The 16,617-nt window shown below is 55.3% G+C and overlaps 1 protein-coding gene across 1 annotated transcript in view; it reads right to left on the minus strand.

Annotated features, from left to right (window-relative positions):
- Window positions 1–16,617, minus strand: part of HK1 (hexokinase 1) — a 68,693-nt gene that overhangs the window by 14,180 nt on the left and 37,896 nt on the right. Inside the window, exons 4-13 of the mRNA XM_075534449.1 lie at window positions 15,691–15,810; window positions 12,700–12,795; window positions 12,030–12,129; window positions 11,763–11,946; window positions 7,530–7,685; window positions 6,145–6,378; window positions 4,533–4,837; window positions 2,597–2,745; window positions 2,087–2,206; window positions 554–649 (exon numbers count right to left, since the gene is read on the minus strand). Of these exons, the coding sequence (XP_075390564.1) occupies window positions 554–649; window positions 2,087–2,206; window positions 2,597–2,745; window positions 4,533–4,837; window positions 6,145–6,378; window positions 7,530–7,685; window positions 11,763–11,946; window positions 12,030–12,129; window positions 12,700–12,795; window positions 15,691–15,810 (1,560 nt within the window). The remainder of the gene's footprint in view (window positions 1–553; window positions 650–2,086; window positions 2,207–2,596; window positions 2,746–4,532; window positions 4,838–6,144; window positions 6,379–7,529; window positions 7,686–11,762; window positions 11,947–12,029; window positions 12,130–12,699; window positions 12,796–15,690; window positions 15,811–16,617) is intronic.

Below are 16,617 nucleotides of genomic sequence, written 5' to 3' on the forward strand. Positions count from 1 at the left end.
GTGTTGCTGTGCTCAGAGAAAGCGGGCTTTGCTCCGGCTTGGAGCCACAGAAGAGCAGGCAGGGCAATGGTACATGATTGAGTGCCTTCATTAACTGTCTCTGGAAGCCAGGGGATAAAGCCAGGCTCGAGCTGTCATTGGTCAGGCAAAAGCAATCATTTGTATCAGCCCAGAGGGTGTGTGTGTGCAGTGTTTGGAGTTCTAACGTGATTATGGAGGGTCTTCTTTTTGTCTTTGTCCATCCTGGTTAGAGAGCAGCCATGTCTAGCGTGAAACTGCTGACAGTCAAGGGCAGAGCCCCCAAGGTCAATGCCTAGCAACGCAGCCTAAAGGTGGGGCCAGGCCAGGCTCTTGGGTTAATATGTGTGAATCTGGGCTTGGGGGCCCTTTAAAAAGGATCTTGAACGAGATAAAGGTTTATTGCTGGCAAGAGAGTGAGCAAGTGGAGGCCCTGATAACCAACAAGCTCTGTAACCAACAAGCACAATTTCTGTGGCGTCCCCTCCCCCCCAAAATAAAGATGGGGGAAAAGAAAGATTTTACTTTAGCTTACCTCTCTCCTTCTGACCGCATCCCTCAGTAAGGTGGCTACATCGTGCCCCACACAGTCAGTCGCTTTAAAACCCTTTGTCCAGGTAATCAAAATACCCTGAACAAATGAAAGGCAAGCCAGGTGTCATTAGGCAGCATGCAAACCCTGGCCCCTCCATCCTCAGCGGACACCTGCTGAGAGGCCTATGCTGCTGCTCAGAACCAACTGTCACCACATTCCACGGCCCCACCCCCACGGTCCCCACACCGGTCTGGTTACAAGCCTACTTCGTGGACAGAGAAAGTGGATGTGCCCAAGTTCACCCAGCAAGTGACAGTGTGATTCTGATTCTTGGTCCTTAGGATAACTGACCAGTTCCCCCAATGGCACCCATGAAGGAATGTCTATTTCCAGTGGTAGACTCTTTAGGCTTGAACTTGGGGGGGGCGGGGTGGGGGGGAACGGGACACTCAGTGTGTGCCCACTACGATGACTAAAAGGTGACCGCATAAGGCAGTGGCTCTCAGCTGTCCTCATGCTGCAGCCCTTTCATACAGTTCCTCATGTTGTGGTGACCCCCAACCATAACATTATTTTCGTTGCTACTTCATAACTGTAATTCTGCTCCTGTTATGAATCGGGCAACCCCTATGAAAGGGTTGTCGGACCCCAGAGGGGTTGCGACCCACAGGATGAGAAGCACTGGTATAAGGGATCCTCCTTCCAATGTCACCCAGACCTGTGTGTGAAAAGCAGTTCGCCTGGATCAGGGCCGGGGCTTTACGGGGCGGGTGAAGGAGAAATCAGACGTGATTAACTGGCTTACAAAGGCAGGCCTGGCTTTCCGAAAATAGCCGATCACATGCCTTCAACTCTGGCTGAAGGCCCTGTGCAATCTGAAGCCACCTCCAGAGGCCACCTCCAGGACCTCCTCCCAGGCCACACCCTTCCTGTGACACACAGCCACCTGAGGCCTTTCCAACAAGTCAGGATCTGTCTTGCCGCAGGGACTTTGCACAATTGGTGTCCTGCTGCCTGGAGTACTGGCTGCCCATCTGCCCCACGCACCTCAGCTCAACTTGCTGGGGGAAGGGGGTGGGGTCTCCGTTAGACTGTGGGTCCTTTCTGCTCTGTAGGCAGCACTTAGTACATAACAGGGGTTCACACGCTGATCTCAGATACTTTCACCCCACATGTTCCAACTTTACTGTCTCCCCAGACGGGACCCTGAGTGGTGGGTGGGGGACAGACCCTTGCACGGGGTGCTTACAGCCCAGCAGAAAAGAAAGAGGAGGCCGCCAGGGACTTTATAAGCAAGGCAACCTCAAAGGAGCAGGGGCTGGGGGGGGGAGCAATGTTGATTTGTGGGGTCAGAAGGCTTCCGAGAGGTGCTGGCTTTCGATGACAAGGGAGAGGAGAGAGGTCTTCGGACACAGGGAGAGTGTGAAATAAAGCCACGCGGGCCAGTCGCAGACACCTCTGGGTGACTTGGAGCTCAGTGCTCGGTGCAGGGCGCAGTGCTGCCCATCTGAGGCCTGGGGCAGAGGCACTTACCGCGTCCAAGCTCATCTGCTTGCAGGGGAACGAGAAGGTGAAGCCCAGCGGCATTCTGGGGCCTTTGATCCCCATGTAGTCCAGGAAGTCAGAGATGCAGGAGACGATGTGGTCAAAGAGCTTTAGGAGAAAAGAAGGGATCACCCAGGAGCTCTGCCACAGTACATGCACACAGGTGAATAAACACACACACATGTGCAAACACACCTACACTCACATACAAATGCACGCACATGTGTACACGAACACACACGCACTCACATAGACACATGCATGCTCACACACAGGGAAAGCTCCCGTCCCTAGGATCTTTGCAGCCTGAGTGCTATCAGCCAGGCAGCATGGCTGAAAGGCATGACGCCCTGGGCCACCAAGAGCACAGTTGTGGCACCACATGGTGGCTTTGGGGGTCCACTCAGGTCACTGACGCGCACCTCTCCCCCGGCCCCGTAGTGCAAGTATTTCATACGCACACACGCACGCACGTGCGGTGGTGCCGGGCTGCCTCACCTCCTCCCCGGTGCCCTGCATGATCTCCACGGGAATGGCATAGATCTTGTTATGCATTTCCACCGTTCTCCGCTTCCCGCTACGGATCTTCACCAGCAGGACACGGAAATTCGTGCCGCCCAGATCAAGGGCCAAGAAGTCACCGTTCTCTGTTGGAATCAAGAGGGTGGAGGTCAATACAGCTGGTGCCTTGGCAACCGGGGAGCCCCAGACTCAGGAGGCTCAGGTGGAAAGCCCGGCACTAAGTTCAGAGGAGAAGCTGCGAGCGCCCCCAGGTGAGCACCGCCCCGCTTTCCTCCCTGCAGCAGGCAGCCCGGGCCTGCTGACCACCAGTGAGCCCCTTTACCAAGGGCAGGATAGAGGCTTGCAATGAACCTTCATGGGATAAGAAGCTATTTATGTCAGGGTGTGGACTGTCTGTCAAAAGGGCCATCACCATGACCTTCCTGCTGCTTGGCAGCTGGACACCTGCCCCCACCCCACAACCTCACCAGGTGCTGGACACCGCCTACAGCTCACGGTGACCCCAGCCCCCAGACGTGGGTGGTCCAACTGCACTTCACGGGGTCTACAGTGGCTGATTTTCCAGAAGGCGATCACCAGGCCTTTCTTCTGAAGTGCCTGCCCACAGGTGGCCTCAAACCTCCCACCTGGCTGTTAGCAGCCAGGCCTGTTAACTGCTGCACCATCCGTGCCCTCTCCTCTCAGGCATCTGGGCAGGCCTCAGGATGTGCTCGGCCAACAGTGTGCCAAACATGAGCCGGGCCACTCAGCCAGCCACCCAAGTGGCTTTGTCATCTCCACTCTCCCTCCCGGGCCTTGCTGCCATTATGTGAACATGCCTGGCGGAGAGGCAGATGGCCAGGGACCTCCGGGACCGCAGACACAGAAGTTTAAGTCCAGCAGAGGTCAGCCAAGGCTGGGCCAGGTGAGCAGAACAGTCCACAGACCCATGCACTGACTCGTGAGCATCGAGCAATGGGAGCCATGGAGTTTGAGGGAGGTTTATAATATACTCATCCACAACTCGCCCATCAGACCTACTCCTGTCACCAACAATCATCACGCCAAGGACCCATCGGAGACGCCTTTCAGAGTCCCCACAGTGCTTAGCTCCAGGGGAAACGTGCCAGGCAAGCATCCTAAATTGGATTTTGTTCCCTGATCTGCCTTGGCATGCCAACCTCCAGGCCCCTGTCTGCCTCAGGCACATGTTGGCAGGATTCTAGAAGGGGCTGGATTCAACTCCTTCCTCACTCTGGGTCCAAGTGTCAGGTGTCTGTCTTCTCATCAGTTTACCGTGTTTCTAAAAGGGCCTACAACCCTCTCTGTCCTGCAGGATTTGCTTCTGTCTTTTAAGAATAATTTCTCACTTGGTGCAAACAGTTAACATGCTCAGCGGCTGACAGTGAGGCTCAAGCCCACCCAGAAGTACAAGTTCAAGTCCACTTGGAAGAAAGGCCTGGAGGTCTGCTTCTGAAAACCCCGAGAGAAGACCTTGGTCGCCTGAGTTGGAGCAGATACAATAAACAGCACATGGTACTGGCTTCTGGTTGCAGGCAGAGCTGGGAGGCCCAACCAGCGCAAAAGTAAAGCCAAGCTCACTGTCATGGAGCCAATGCCGACTCACTGCCACCCTACAGGACAGGGTAGGCCTGCCCCGGTGAGCTTCCGAGGATGTAACTCATTACAGGAGTAGAAAGTCCCACCTTTCTCGCACGGAGCAGCTGGTGGTCGTGAACTGCTAAGCTCATGGATGGCAGCCCAGCTCGTAATCACAAAGCCACCAGGCCTCCTAACAACCAGGGCAAGTTAGTGGGGGAGGGAATGGAACAGACTGGAGTTCGTTTCCAGCTCGTCCCCAAATCATACATCCCAGGTGCAAATTCATCTCCCGAGAATCCAGCAGCCCCCATTGCAGTGGCGGCCTCCTCACCAGACCCGTCCGGGGTGCTGCGGACAAAGGAGGGCAGCATTTTGACTGTGGCCTTGTCGTTCGTCTTCTTCTTCAGCCCAAACTCCATCTCATCCCGCATCCGCTTCTTCACCACCATCAGCGTCTCCTTGGTGAGGCGGAAGCGGACCAGGGTCTCCTCGATCTGCCGGTGCTGCTCGGCCAGGCGGTAGGCCACCGCGGTCACCATGGCAGCCCCCTTGCCACTGCCGCTCTCGGACAGCAGGAAGCGCACATCCGAGTCGGGCACCAGGCGCCGCAGGGTCTTGTGGAAACGCCGGGAATACCTGGAGGCGGGGCAGAGGAGGATGAGCCATGGACCGGAACCTGTGGTACCCCTCTCCACACTTTTCCACACTAACTTTCCCTGTGACCCATAGACCGTAGGAGAGCTAGGGGGCGCAGTAGACTGGGAGACAGGAAACCACCCAGACCCACACATTAAACGCAAGGCTCGTCATGCTACATGAGTATGCTAAACACAGGGAATGCATGGTCCTCCACGTGGCAGGTAGATGATGTGGCAGAGGGACTGGCGGCCAGCCAGACCTTGGCTAAGTCAGGTGACCTTGAGCTTGTCACTTAACCTTGGAGTGGATGAGGAAGGCAGGGGCTGGCTGGTAGTGATGGGGTGAGAACGAAACATGTTAATTATAACTCTCAGACTCCTAACAGGCGCTGAATACACGCTCCATCAGTAACCGCTGGTCTTTTATTCTGACTCGGGCTCATCCACCCTCCCTCAGGGTTGGGGTATTTTTTAGTGGACCTCCAGACAGACCTCGGTGGGACCCAGAACACACTCCAAGGTCATGGTCTGCTGGAAGCAGGGATGGCTGCTTGCCAAGGAGCCCCAAATGTCAGCAATGGTCAGCACAGGGTGGGGGCGGGGGTGGTAAAGACGTCTAGCCTCTTTGTCATGGCTCGAACTAGCTGATGAACATGCATTACTTCTGAAATCAGAACTTAGGGAAGCTATCTTTGTTATCTATTTATTTATTTCAATGTGATGTGGCAAATCCCTGGGCCTTCTTGCCCCAGAATCCACAGACTACTCACACTGAACATCTCTTTGGCGCTCTCTGCCACAACCTACCAACCAGGTGCCCACTTAGCAACGTTAAGAGCCAAGACTCTGGAGGATTTGAATGGAAGTTCTGAACCCAAGAAGGTGGGCACTGCCCTGTACCCTTGAAGCTAACTCCCCAGAGGGCGAGGGTCACTGATGGTAAGTGAACTGCAAGAGCATTTATGCTGCAGGCTCCCTGCACCCAGCCCTCTGGCAGACACACAACTTCCAGAAAGACTCTGAAAGGACACAGGATGAGAGAGGCTGTGAGACTCAGCCGAGGGCCACGTTCTTCCCGTACTTCTTAATTCAGACTGGCGGCAAAGAACAATTGTCACCGGCATGAAAGTGACAGCGCTCTCCTCAGGCTCCTGGCCGCACCTTACCGGTGATTTGGGCTGGTTACCACCAACCCACCCTCTGACCTTTCTGCCCAGGACAACGGATGGCCTTGTGCAAAAGTCTGACATCTAGAGAGAGGCCTTAGCCCAGCAGGGTACCAACCACGGCAAGGGGCAGACTCACTGTGGGTGCGTCTTGTAAAGAGACCCGTCGACACCAACCGTCGTCCGCAGCCTGGGGGTGCCCTTGTTATCACGAAGGCGGTTCAAGATGGCGCCCAAGGTGGCAGCCACCAGGTTGGCCGAGCGGAAGGAGACGATGGTGCACACGTGCTGCACTGCAACGCAGTCGTCGGAAGACGGCTCCACGCCCAGGCGGGTCAGGATTTCTTTGGCGTTGTGGAGGCCCTCTTTATTCCTGCAGGGTGAGAGGTCGACGGCGTGGGGGAGGCCGGCACTGGGCATGCAGAGCGTGCGCGCCGACGGTGGGGACCATGACGGCCCAACCGAAGAGCGTGAGCAAGCTCCTCCGGGCCAGCGGTCCTGTGCAGGAGGGAGGGGCACCACCGGGCACCACGCGGCTCAGTGCCCTCGAGGCTGAAGGTGCTGCCCCCTCTTGGGCCTACGCTTTCAATGTCTTTTGTTAGATTCACGGATTCTGGGGTACTTTATAATTTTGTTTCTGTGGGAGTCTGTTCACATAACCACACAAAGAGGCTCCCCAACCCTGCGCGGGGAAATCCCCTTCTCTGCTCAATCCACTGTTTGCACCCACTTTTTGAAGCCCCTGCGTACACACACCCCATTCTCCTGTGGGTCCCAGGAAGGCTGGATGCTCACAAGAGGAAGCCGCTGGCAGAGTGTCTATTTCCTCTTTTAAGAGTTGACGTGGTTTTCCTTTGCCCCCGCCCCTAACATTTGTTAAGACTTTTAGTAGAACGAGCGCCATCGTGGTCCTGAGCTTAAAGCGAAGCCTTCAGAAATCCGCTCTTAAAAACCTGACTGGATCGGCTAAAACCTGTCCGTTGATCCCCCCGCCCTGATGCATGCTGGACCTGATCTGGTTTTCAACATTTCCTGTATTTTTCTGCTTGTTCATATTGGGGTGTATCTCCGAGGTGTTATGTCACTGGGGGCCTCCCTCTTGAAGTTGTGCTATGTGATTTTCTGTTTTTCGGCTAATGAAACCCAGGACTGATGAACCTACAGGGACAGCAAGCAGAATAAAGGTTTCTGGGGAGGAAGGGGTACAGTGGTGGAGGTGGGGGGCGTCAAAGGGAGACGATGCCAAGGAGTCCAGAAAGTTAAAGAATGTTCGGAAACGGAATGTGGGAGCAATTGTGCAATATGTCTGATGTGACTGAACGATGGGATGATCGATGTATTAACTCCCACTTTAAGAAAGGAACCTGCCCTTGTAGGATGATGGCTTGCATCCGTCTTTTGAGATGGCCTTTATCACTAGACCCTCTTGAGGGCTGAGCCCAACAAACTCAGACTCAAAAGGGAACAAGGATTTCTGGGTTTTCTCCCCACAAACACCTGGAAGCCTGCGAGCGTGGGACCTACTTTTCGATGGCTGACACGTCACTGGTGTTGAACTTCCCTTTGGTAAGTAGCTCCGGGGTGATCCGCCCTTCAAACAGCAGGCCCTCCTTGGCCATCTTGACCAGGATCAGTCGAACCAGCTCCCCCAAGTACATGCCGCTGACCATTTTCTCAAACCTGCCGGAGACGAGCACACGGGGTCTGCGGGCTCTCCCCACACCAGGTGCTGGGGGACCGGCCATAGGAGGAGAGGGAGGTGCTGCCCCCCACCCCCCGAGGGGAACAGTCCCATGACGAGACAAGAGCAAGCGCAGGTGTGGTCCCCCCACGGGGCTCAGAGGGGCTGGGAGTCTGTTGCAGACAGGGTGAGGGATCTACATGGCACACCTGCCCCTGCAGAGGTCGACGGAAGAACACCAGTGGGCAGGCGCAGGCAGGGAGGCTGCTGGGGGTGAGGGCCAGATGGGGATCCAGGTGGGGGTGGGGGTTGGACACCAGAAAAAAGTCCCCTGGCAGAAGAGATCCCCTCTGGCACTTCCACCTCTCTCTTTGTGAGCACTGTTCAGAACTTTTAGTCATCACCCTGTCAGTGAGATCCCAACCCCTTGGGAACAGGGAGGTTGGGATATATCACTGTCACGTGTCTTCTCCAGGGCAGGCTGACAGGACTGCAGGTGGGGCTGCTCTCCCTATGGGGTGGCCATCAAGGCCATCGCTGGCCAACCCCCTGCAGTCACTTTCTTCTTCTCCACTCAACAAAGCCAAGAATTTGCTTTGGGGAGCCCAGTCCTTGCGCCTGCCCTCCCCGCTAAATCCCAGTGGGAAGAACTGAGTCGCTTAAGCCAGTCAACATCAGCATCAGCATCCACGGCTCCGGCCAACTGCAGGCCTGGACCAGTCACAGAGAAGGCTGTGGGCTGCAAAGCCAGGCTGTCGGCTATGTGACCACCACGGGTGGTGGCGGCCAGAAGGAGCCTGAGAGTGATGTCCGACTACCCGGGGAAGGACTAGCAGAGGCCCACCCAGGGCCAGGTCTGCACCAGACTCAGGCCTCTGGGCTGAGCACATCCGAGAGGCAGGTTCCCACTTGTCCCCTTGGCAGGAGTCCAGCTGGCACACCAAAAACTGGCTCTTGGATGCAGCAAGCAGCCTGTTCCAGCCAAGGAGCTGTGGGCATCTCAGCACTCCACCTTCCCCTCACTATGGGCCACAAGTAGACTTCCGGCCCCATTAGAACACTGTCCTCATTGTTTCCACTGTGGACAGGACCAGACAGGCCCTCCCCAGTCAGGCTGCCTCCAGGATCCCTGGCAGGAGAGTGCCTTTGGAGCAGCTGGTTGCTGTCCCCAGCGCCTGTGGGAGTGGCCTCTAAGCAGATCTCAGGGTTCGGGACTAGCAGGGTGGAAGGAGAGCCAGACCTCTCTACCTCGGCTCTCCCACCTATTGGATAACACACCTGTCTGTGCCCCAGCTTCCTGTCTGTACGGGGGGGGGGGGGAGGGGCTAATGATAGGTTCTTTTCCCAAGGCAGGTAGGAGATAGGTTCGTCTAGGTCAAGTGCTGTACTGCCCAGCTAATGGTAAGTAGTTACAGCCCTTCCTCTAAGTTGACCCTGCTCAAAGCTCATTCTGCACGTGTATGACCATCTCTCATCTCGTTACACCCGGTGGGGCAGGCATTATCATCAGCCCCGTTTCAAAGATGGGGAAACTGAGGCACTGGGAGGCGTTCAGCCTCCCTGTCAGCTGGTGGGCACAGGAAGGGTGTGACCCACAGGGTTGGGAAGTAGGCTGGAAAGAGAAGGGGGGGGTGTTGTATTGCGATAAAGGAAGCAATGAGCATGGGCCTGCACACAAGCGAGGAGGAGTCCCCTTGGCAACAGGGCCTGAGCTCACCCACATCCTGTGAGACAGGATGGTCCACGAGGGAGCATGAGCAGCCACCAGACGATGTGTTTGGCACTGACTTGGAAGCAAGTGAGGTCACTGCCTCAGCATGGAGGCCAGAGAATTCCGCAGCACCACTGAGTGGGTGGCTGTGGACCGGCTGCGGCGGCTCTGTGGGTGGCGTCCCCGTGCACTTAGAAGGAGGAGCTAAAAAAGGAATCACATGGAAATGGGACTCCAGATCCCAGATGCAAACCCAGAGCAGGAGGCACAAGACAGGAAGGAAGGAGAATGACACTGAGCAAACCCACCCACGATGGTCAATTGGCGGCCAAGAAGGGTGCTACGTCCATTCAAGGGGCAAAGAGAATCCTTTCAACAAACGGCACTGGGAAAACTAGATGTCCACGTGCACAAAAGTGACAGAGTCCAGACCTCACACCATATAGCAAAAGACAAATTCAGGCTCTGTTTAGACCCAAATGAGCACACGAGAGCCACACAGTCTTCGACGGAAAGGCAGAGGCAAGGCTGTTGGGCTGAACCTTTATCAAGAAATTCCCTCCTACGGTAACAAAAGCACAAGCAGCAAGGGACACAAGAGAATCCTGCATCACCCCAGACCACAGGGTCGCACGGGCCCAGAGACAGAGCTCAGAAGGCGGCCGGGCAGGAAAGGAGGAAGGGTGGAATTGGGGCGCAGAGAGGGAAGTGGGGTGGGCGCAGGCTGGGGGTCGGAAGAATTCTTGGATGGGAAAGTGACTTGCTGTGGAAATTTTTTACTCACGTCACAATAGAAAGACCAAATAAATGGGCCTTCAAAATGAAGACCTGGTGCTCCTGACCGTGAAAGGAGAAAAGATGAGTGACCGGCTAGAAGAACGGCTTCAGAAGCTGCGTATCTGTCATATGAATCTCAAAGTAATGATGATTAGACCTATCTAAAAACTTTACCAACGTCAAATGAATGGACAAAGGACTTGAATGGACGACATTTTCCAAAAGCGAACATTCAAATGGTCACCAAGCACGTGACAAGATACCACATCCTCACTCGTCCTCAGAGAGAGGTAAATCAAAATCACAAGCCGAACCATTTCACTCCGACTGGGAAGGGCAAAACAGAAAACCAACCTCAAAACGTAGGAAAATGATGTAGCTGGAGAAGAAGCTGGAACCCCCTTTCCAACGCTGGCGGGCGGGCATGTAAAATGGTCCAGGCGTCGTGAAATCCAGGGAGACAGCTCCTCCACAACGAAGCCAGAACTGCCAGGGGTCCCACTCCCAGGCCTATTCCTCCCAAAGACATGAAAGCCGAGAGCTGAACTGACCCGCAAGCTGGTGTTCCCTGCAGCACGACCCGCACGTGTGAACAACCTGAAGCCTCCTTAACAGAGGAGCGCCGCAGCGCAATGGGGTGCACACCTGCTGTGGAGTATTGCTCAGCCAGAAGTAGAAGAAATGAGGTCTTGATACATGCCAGCGCACCGGCGGATGGAGTCAGAAGAGCCTGATGATGTTGAATGAAATCGCTATGAAAAGACTTCACTTGCTCATGTGAAAAGATAAGAAAAGGCACATGTAGAGACCAAACTGTATTCGGGGTTGCCAGGAGCAGTAAGGTGGTTGATAATGGCAGAAAGAGCACAGTGGTGAAGGGTAGTAAGTTGCACACCTGTAAGGAGATGAGCTGGCCAAAGCTGGCCACAGCTTTGTACGCCCTGGGAAATCGAACGTATTCGCCACCACCCCTGGTTCTGCGGCAGCGTGTTGGCGCCTTGGTGCAGCTCTATTAATTCAGCTGGAAAGCCCCCTCCTCCATCTGGCGAAGAGGTTTCAAAATGACTAGCAGACTCCCGTCTGTTTCTTCGGCACAGGGACGCGGGCTGTTGGGCCCACAAGGTCAGTGCACACGAGAAGATGGGCGAGCAAGGAGGGATGGACGAAGAGAGGATTTTTACTTAGAGTGCACTGAAAGGATCTTATAATCTGGTCAGGGGGAGAGGGGGCAAAAACGGTCGTACAACTTCAAGAAAGTAATCAATGTCATGGAGGTATACAAGCAGAAATTCATCAAACGTGTTGTGAAAACCGAGTCTGCACTTCAGAACACACGTGGTTCAACAAATAGGTAAGGGCTGACTACTAACCGAAAGGTTGGTAGTTCAAGCCCACCTGGAAGTGCCTTGGAAGAAAGGCCTGGTGATCTCCTTCCAAGAGGTCAGAGCCTTGCATGCCCCAGGAGGAGTTCTGCTCTGCACACACAGGATGGACAGGAGTGAAGCCAACCCGCACAACCTGGTGACAGCTTAGTGTTTGGTGCTCCCCGTTACCAACATGGCCAAGAAGGAGAGAGTAAGACACTCACAGCTGCTTTCCAGGATTGAGGGAGCCCCGATCTATCTCTCGGTCAAACTCGGTCCGGATGTCTTCTAGAGACCCGTTGTCCCCAAAGGCCCCCCACTCCGTGTTGATGCACATCCTCCCCTCGTCGCCTTCCACCAGGTCGATGTGCCTCAGCTCCTCCATGTAGCAGGCGTTGGTGCCAGTGCCTTAGAGACAAGACCAGAAGGGAAGGTAGTGCCTTCTCAGGGCACCCGCTGAGGCGAGGAGGAGCGGGGGTGCGGTTAGTTACCGATGATGAGGCCCACTTCACACTGCTGGTCATCGTACCCACAGGTCATCATGGTCCCCACCGTGTCGTTCACCACGGCCACGATGTTGGCATCGTAGTCCTGGGGACAGGAAAACGGGCTGTCACCCTCTCCTCACGTGGGAGAGTGCCAGTCTCAGTGGCCCCCACTACTCTTGTTGATAGAGCCGATTCCATTAATACTGGCGCTCACATGAATTGGACCAGGGTGCCAATTCTTTCCAGGGTGAACTTTACGCACAGAGCCACATGACTCTGCAAACCCGCTTCATCATACCTCCGTGCCAACCACCACGTCCACTCTGCTGCCCCTGCCCCACCACCGCAGGGTTAGAGCCCCTGCTGGCGTGGTTCCCTGCATAATTCCACATGCCCCTGGAGGGAGGGGTAAACACGCTTGGCTGGAGTTCTGTTCCTTTGGGCAGCTCCCTGGGGTGGCAATTCTGAGCCCCCGGTGTGGAGCCAGCCCTGTCCTTCCGGACTCTGGACCCTCCCCCTCCTTTGCTCAGGCTGTCACGACCTCAGGGTCCTGGCACACTCTGATCACAGACCCCTGCCCTCCCTACCCCCAAGAAAGGGCCTCGTCTGTCTGAGAGCACCCCACAGCCCACACCCACTGCGTGGCAGAGGCAGGTGGGCCGGGAGAAATTACCCCTCGCTTTTTGATGGCTTTGTTCAGCAGCGCCACCACGTCCGCTCCCTCCACTCCGCTTGCTTTGAATTTCTTTGTCCAGGTGATCAGGATAGCCTGCAAAGGAGGGCAGATAGGATGGTTGATCCTGAGCCTGAGAAGCCTCGAGAACCCCCAGGTCCCTGGAGAAGTTGTTCAAAGACGGGGAAGAAAGAGAGGCCCAGAGTGGACTCCATTCTGGGCTCACTCCATCCGCTCGGTGCATCTCCCTGGGGCCTGCCAGGGCTGAGACCCAGCCTTCCAAAGCTGACTCATGTGACAATAAAGCAAGGGGCCAAGCAGGATGGCCGTGAGTGTCACTCAGCAACGCACACGTGACTGGAATTCAAATGCCCAGCTAGAATCCTTTCCATAGAGCACACTGGAGACGGTCACCTGATCACCTTTCCCATAGCTCTCGGCTCCCCGAGGGCAGAAAGCCACAGCCAAATGGCAAGGGAAAGAAAATGCTACGATGCCCATTGGCTGTGGGGCTTCTGAGAGCCAGGTCCTGGAGGTTTCAGGGACACAGTTGACTGGGCGGGATTCATACCTCACTTGTCCACATTGGAACTTAACCCCCACCCCCACCCTCTGTAAAGCTGAGACTCTACTCTGCTCACACAATATGATGCCATTTCTACTTGTGGGTCAATGGAGAAACATCTAGAAGACAGGCAGCCAATGGTTATTCACTTAGGGGTGTGGAGCGAGGGTTTTTCACCTTTTGCCTTACACACTTTGTATTACTAACTAGTTTTACATATCTCCTCACGCCCCCGCCCCTCCCCGCCCCCCGAGTCAGCTACTAATAGGAACTACTGTTATAGTGGAGTGCCGTCTCCTCTGGACGGGGAAGGTAGCCGCACTGCAGAGGGGCTGGGAGGCCCAGGTCTGGGGATCAGCTCGCCAGCATCCGCTGCCCTTGTTTACAGCGACAGCCTAGGCAGCCGGAGGGCACTGGCAAGGGCAAGCCTTGATGCGAATCGGTGCTTCTCAAGCAGCGGCCTGTGGCCAGGCCAGGCCAAAGCCCTTGGATACACTACCCACTCCCACCCCTTATAAACAAACAAAGAACGTGACGAATTGGAAACCAGGTATCTGGTCCTGTTTCCACATCCTCTGTCCATTTCCCATGTGGGGGCTGCTCACTCAATGCCTCTGAAGTTCACTCTGCCCATCCGCAGAAAGAGGAACTGGTCCAGATTTGGGCGGTCTGGAGGAGTGGGCACAGGCCCAGGGGGGGTAATCCCTTGGCTTCCCGCAGGGGGCACTGCAGCTGAGGAAGCCTCCCACACGTGCTCAGGGCCCCTCCCTGGCTCCTCCCCTGGACACACTGGCTCGGCCCTGCAGGGAGGGTGCTGCTTCCATTCCCCCAAACACATCTGCAATGCCGCCCCCTGAAAGACTGTGCCCACTGGGCGGGCAACCACATCGGCGCACTCAGGGACCAGCCAGGGGACACTCAACTCTCCCCTTACAAGGCCTGCTGGGGAATGTGTCCCCAAGGTGACCTTGGAAGTGGGCGTCTGAATGAGACAGCAACACCTCAGGGACAGTCCAGCAAGCTGGATGGTGATGTCGGCCACCGGCGGGGCCGGCGGGGCCTCCCTGGGATCCCAGATCTCCCTTCAACAAGCCATGTGGCCTTGAAGAGGCCTCAGTTTCCCCATCCATGACATGAAGGGTGTGGCCTGCTGAGCTCTCAGGACTCCCCCTGCTCTAACTCCATGGGATTCTGCAAGTATGCAGACGCTAGGGGTCAGTCTTGGGAGCAGGTACTGATAAAGGGGTGCAGGGGCCCCGCCCTAACATCACTAGGCTGCGCAAAGGGGACCTTTGGCAAAGCTACTAACCCCTCTGAGCCCCAGTTCCCTTTGCAGAGCATGGGGATCCCACACACTTAGCCCAGGGGTGCTTGGTTGTGAAGTACACGTTAGGACGGTGCCTGGCACAGGGTGGGCACACAGGAAAGCTAACCATCAGTAGTGTGAGTTTGCTCCGGTTATTCTCAGAGCGGGCGGGAGCACTGGGAGGGAATGTGATTACACAACTCATTTTTAAAGGCGATTTGATCATGGGTGAGGGGGGGGGGGATGGTGTGGAATTGATGGTGGCAACGACTGTACAGTCCTCGACGTGACTGAATGATTGAATTGTATGGCATGTGGATTATGCAGTAAAACTATAAAAAAGAAACTAGCAGGCAGTGTCTTCTGCATTTAGTGCTACGGTAACAGGAGTTCTACAAGGAGATAACGTTAGTAAACAGAATTTATTCTCTCACACACAAGAGTTACTCTCATATATAATAGATATATATGTGCACACACGCACACACACACACACACACACACACATTTTTTCTTCCTCCTTTTCTTGCCTGTCTGTCCATGTAGAATTGGAATGGGCTGAGTCTACTTGTCAGGTATTCTTACTGGCAGTGTCCCAGGTGCAATCCTGTCCCTATCTAGGTCTCCTCCTGTCCTTGATCAGATAAATGAATGAACAAATGACCAACAAGAAGCTCTGTGCGACAGGTCACCAGGAAGGCAGCAAAGGAATCCAGGGCTGGGCTCCTGTACCACTCCCCCAAGCCCCCCGCATGGTTAAGAGGGGCTCCCGGCCCTGAGGCCGAGATAAGAATTACTGACCAGGTGCCTACAGGTCAACCCCATCCCACCCTGTGCAATTCCAAGGACTTCCGGACCGCTCTCCGTCACCAGGTTTGGACCTGGTTCTTTCTACCCGTGGCCACCAATGGGAGCCTTCTCCAAATTTCCAGAAACAGCTCGATGGATGGAACAATACAAACAGCCCCTGGCATCAATTTCTGCAAATGTTCCTCAGAAAACGTAAGACACAAGACCAAGACCTTCAAGAGGGGAAAGGGAAAATTCATCGAGAAAGGGGCTTCCTTACTTCCCCACTCTGGGCCGTCCGGGGGGCCTGGTGACTCCGGGGTTTTCTTACCTCATCAATTTTGGATTGTCGGCAGGGGAAGGAAAATGTGAATCCCACAGGTAATTTCTTATCTTTGATTTTCTTTTTCTCCATGAAGTCTCCCAAGCACTCGGCGACATGGTCGAAGAGCTAAAGGAGGCGTGAGAGAGTAGTAGAGGAAGGGGGCTTAACTTTCCAGGAAAAAATGTAGCCCACCCTGTCCCACGTCCATGGCAGGGGTCGCATCGGCTGACCCAGGCTGCAGAGTTCCTGGGGGGTAGCAACGGTTAACACGCTCAGCTGCTAGCCCCACAAGCCTGCAGGTAGCTTGGGAAGGTCTGATGGCGACCTACTTCCAAAATATCAGCCACCGCAAACCCTGTAGAACACGGTCTTAACCCTAAGACACTGGAGGCGCCGAGAGTGGAGACCAATTCCAGGACAGCTGGAGCTGGGCCCCCGGGGCCCGAACTCACAGAACCAGCCGTGCCCTGTGAAAAGCCATGGTGTACATGAGTGGTCACAGAGAACCGCAGACAGGAAGCATGTCAAAAGCTTCAGACACAGCCGGACTCTCTGGTCTCTAACATGTTATCTGAGCAGTCAGAAAATTAAAAAAATGAGGCAGAGCCAGCTCCAGCCTCTGTCACACACAGGCCGGGATGCACATCCCATATGGGAAGAGGGGAGCGGGTGGGGATTGTCCGGGCCCCGGCAAGGCCAGAAGTTCTCTAGGTAACACTGGGGAGTCAACCACCTTCAGACCATGGTCACCTTCCCTGCTCCTTATTCGTGAGGAGTATTCGACTGAGACCCCGACAAGGTGCACATATGCTGCGGGGCAGAGCGCTCTCTCTCTCTCCACACACCTGTTGCTGCGAGCACCCAGGTCCACAGCCACAGTCTCAGGTAACCCCCTCTGTCCTCCGCAGTCACTTCGGCCACCACCACCAAGAG

The sequence above is a fragment of the Tenrec ecaudatus genome, chromosome 16, assembly GCF_050624435.1.
Source record: "Tenrec ecaudatus isolate mTenEca1 chromosome 16, mTenEca1.hap1, whole genome shotgun sequence".
Classification (NCBI taxonomy): Eukaryota; Metazoa; Chordata; class Mammalia; order Afrosoricida; family Tenrecidae; genus Tenrec; species Tenrec ecaudatus.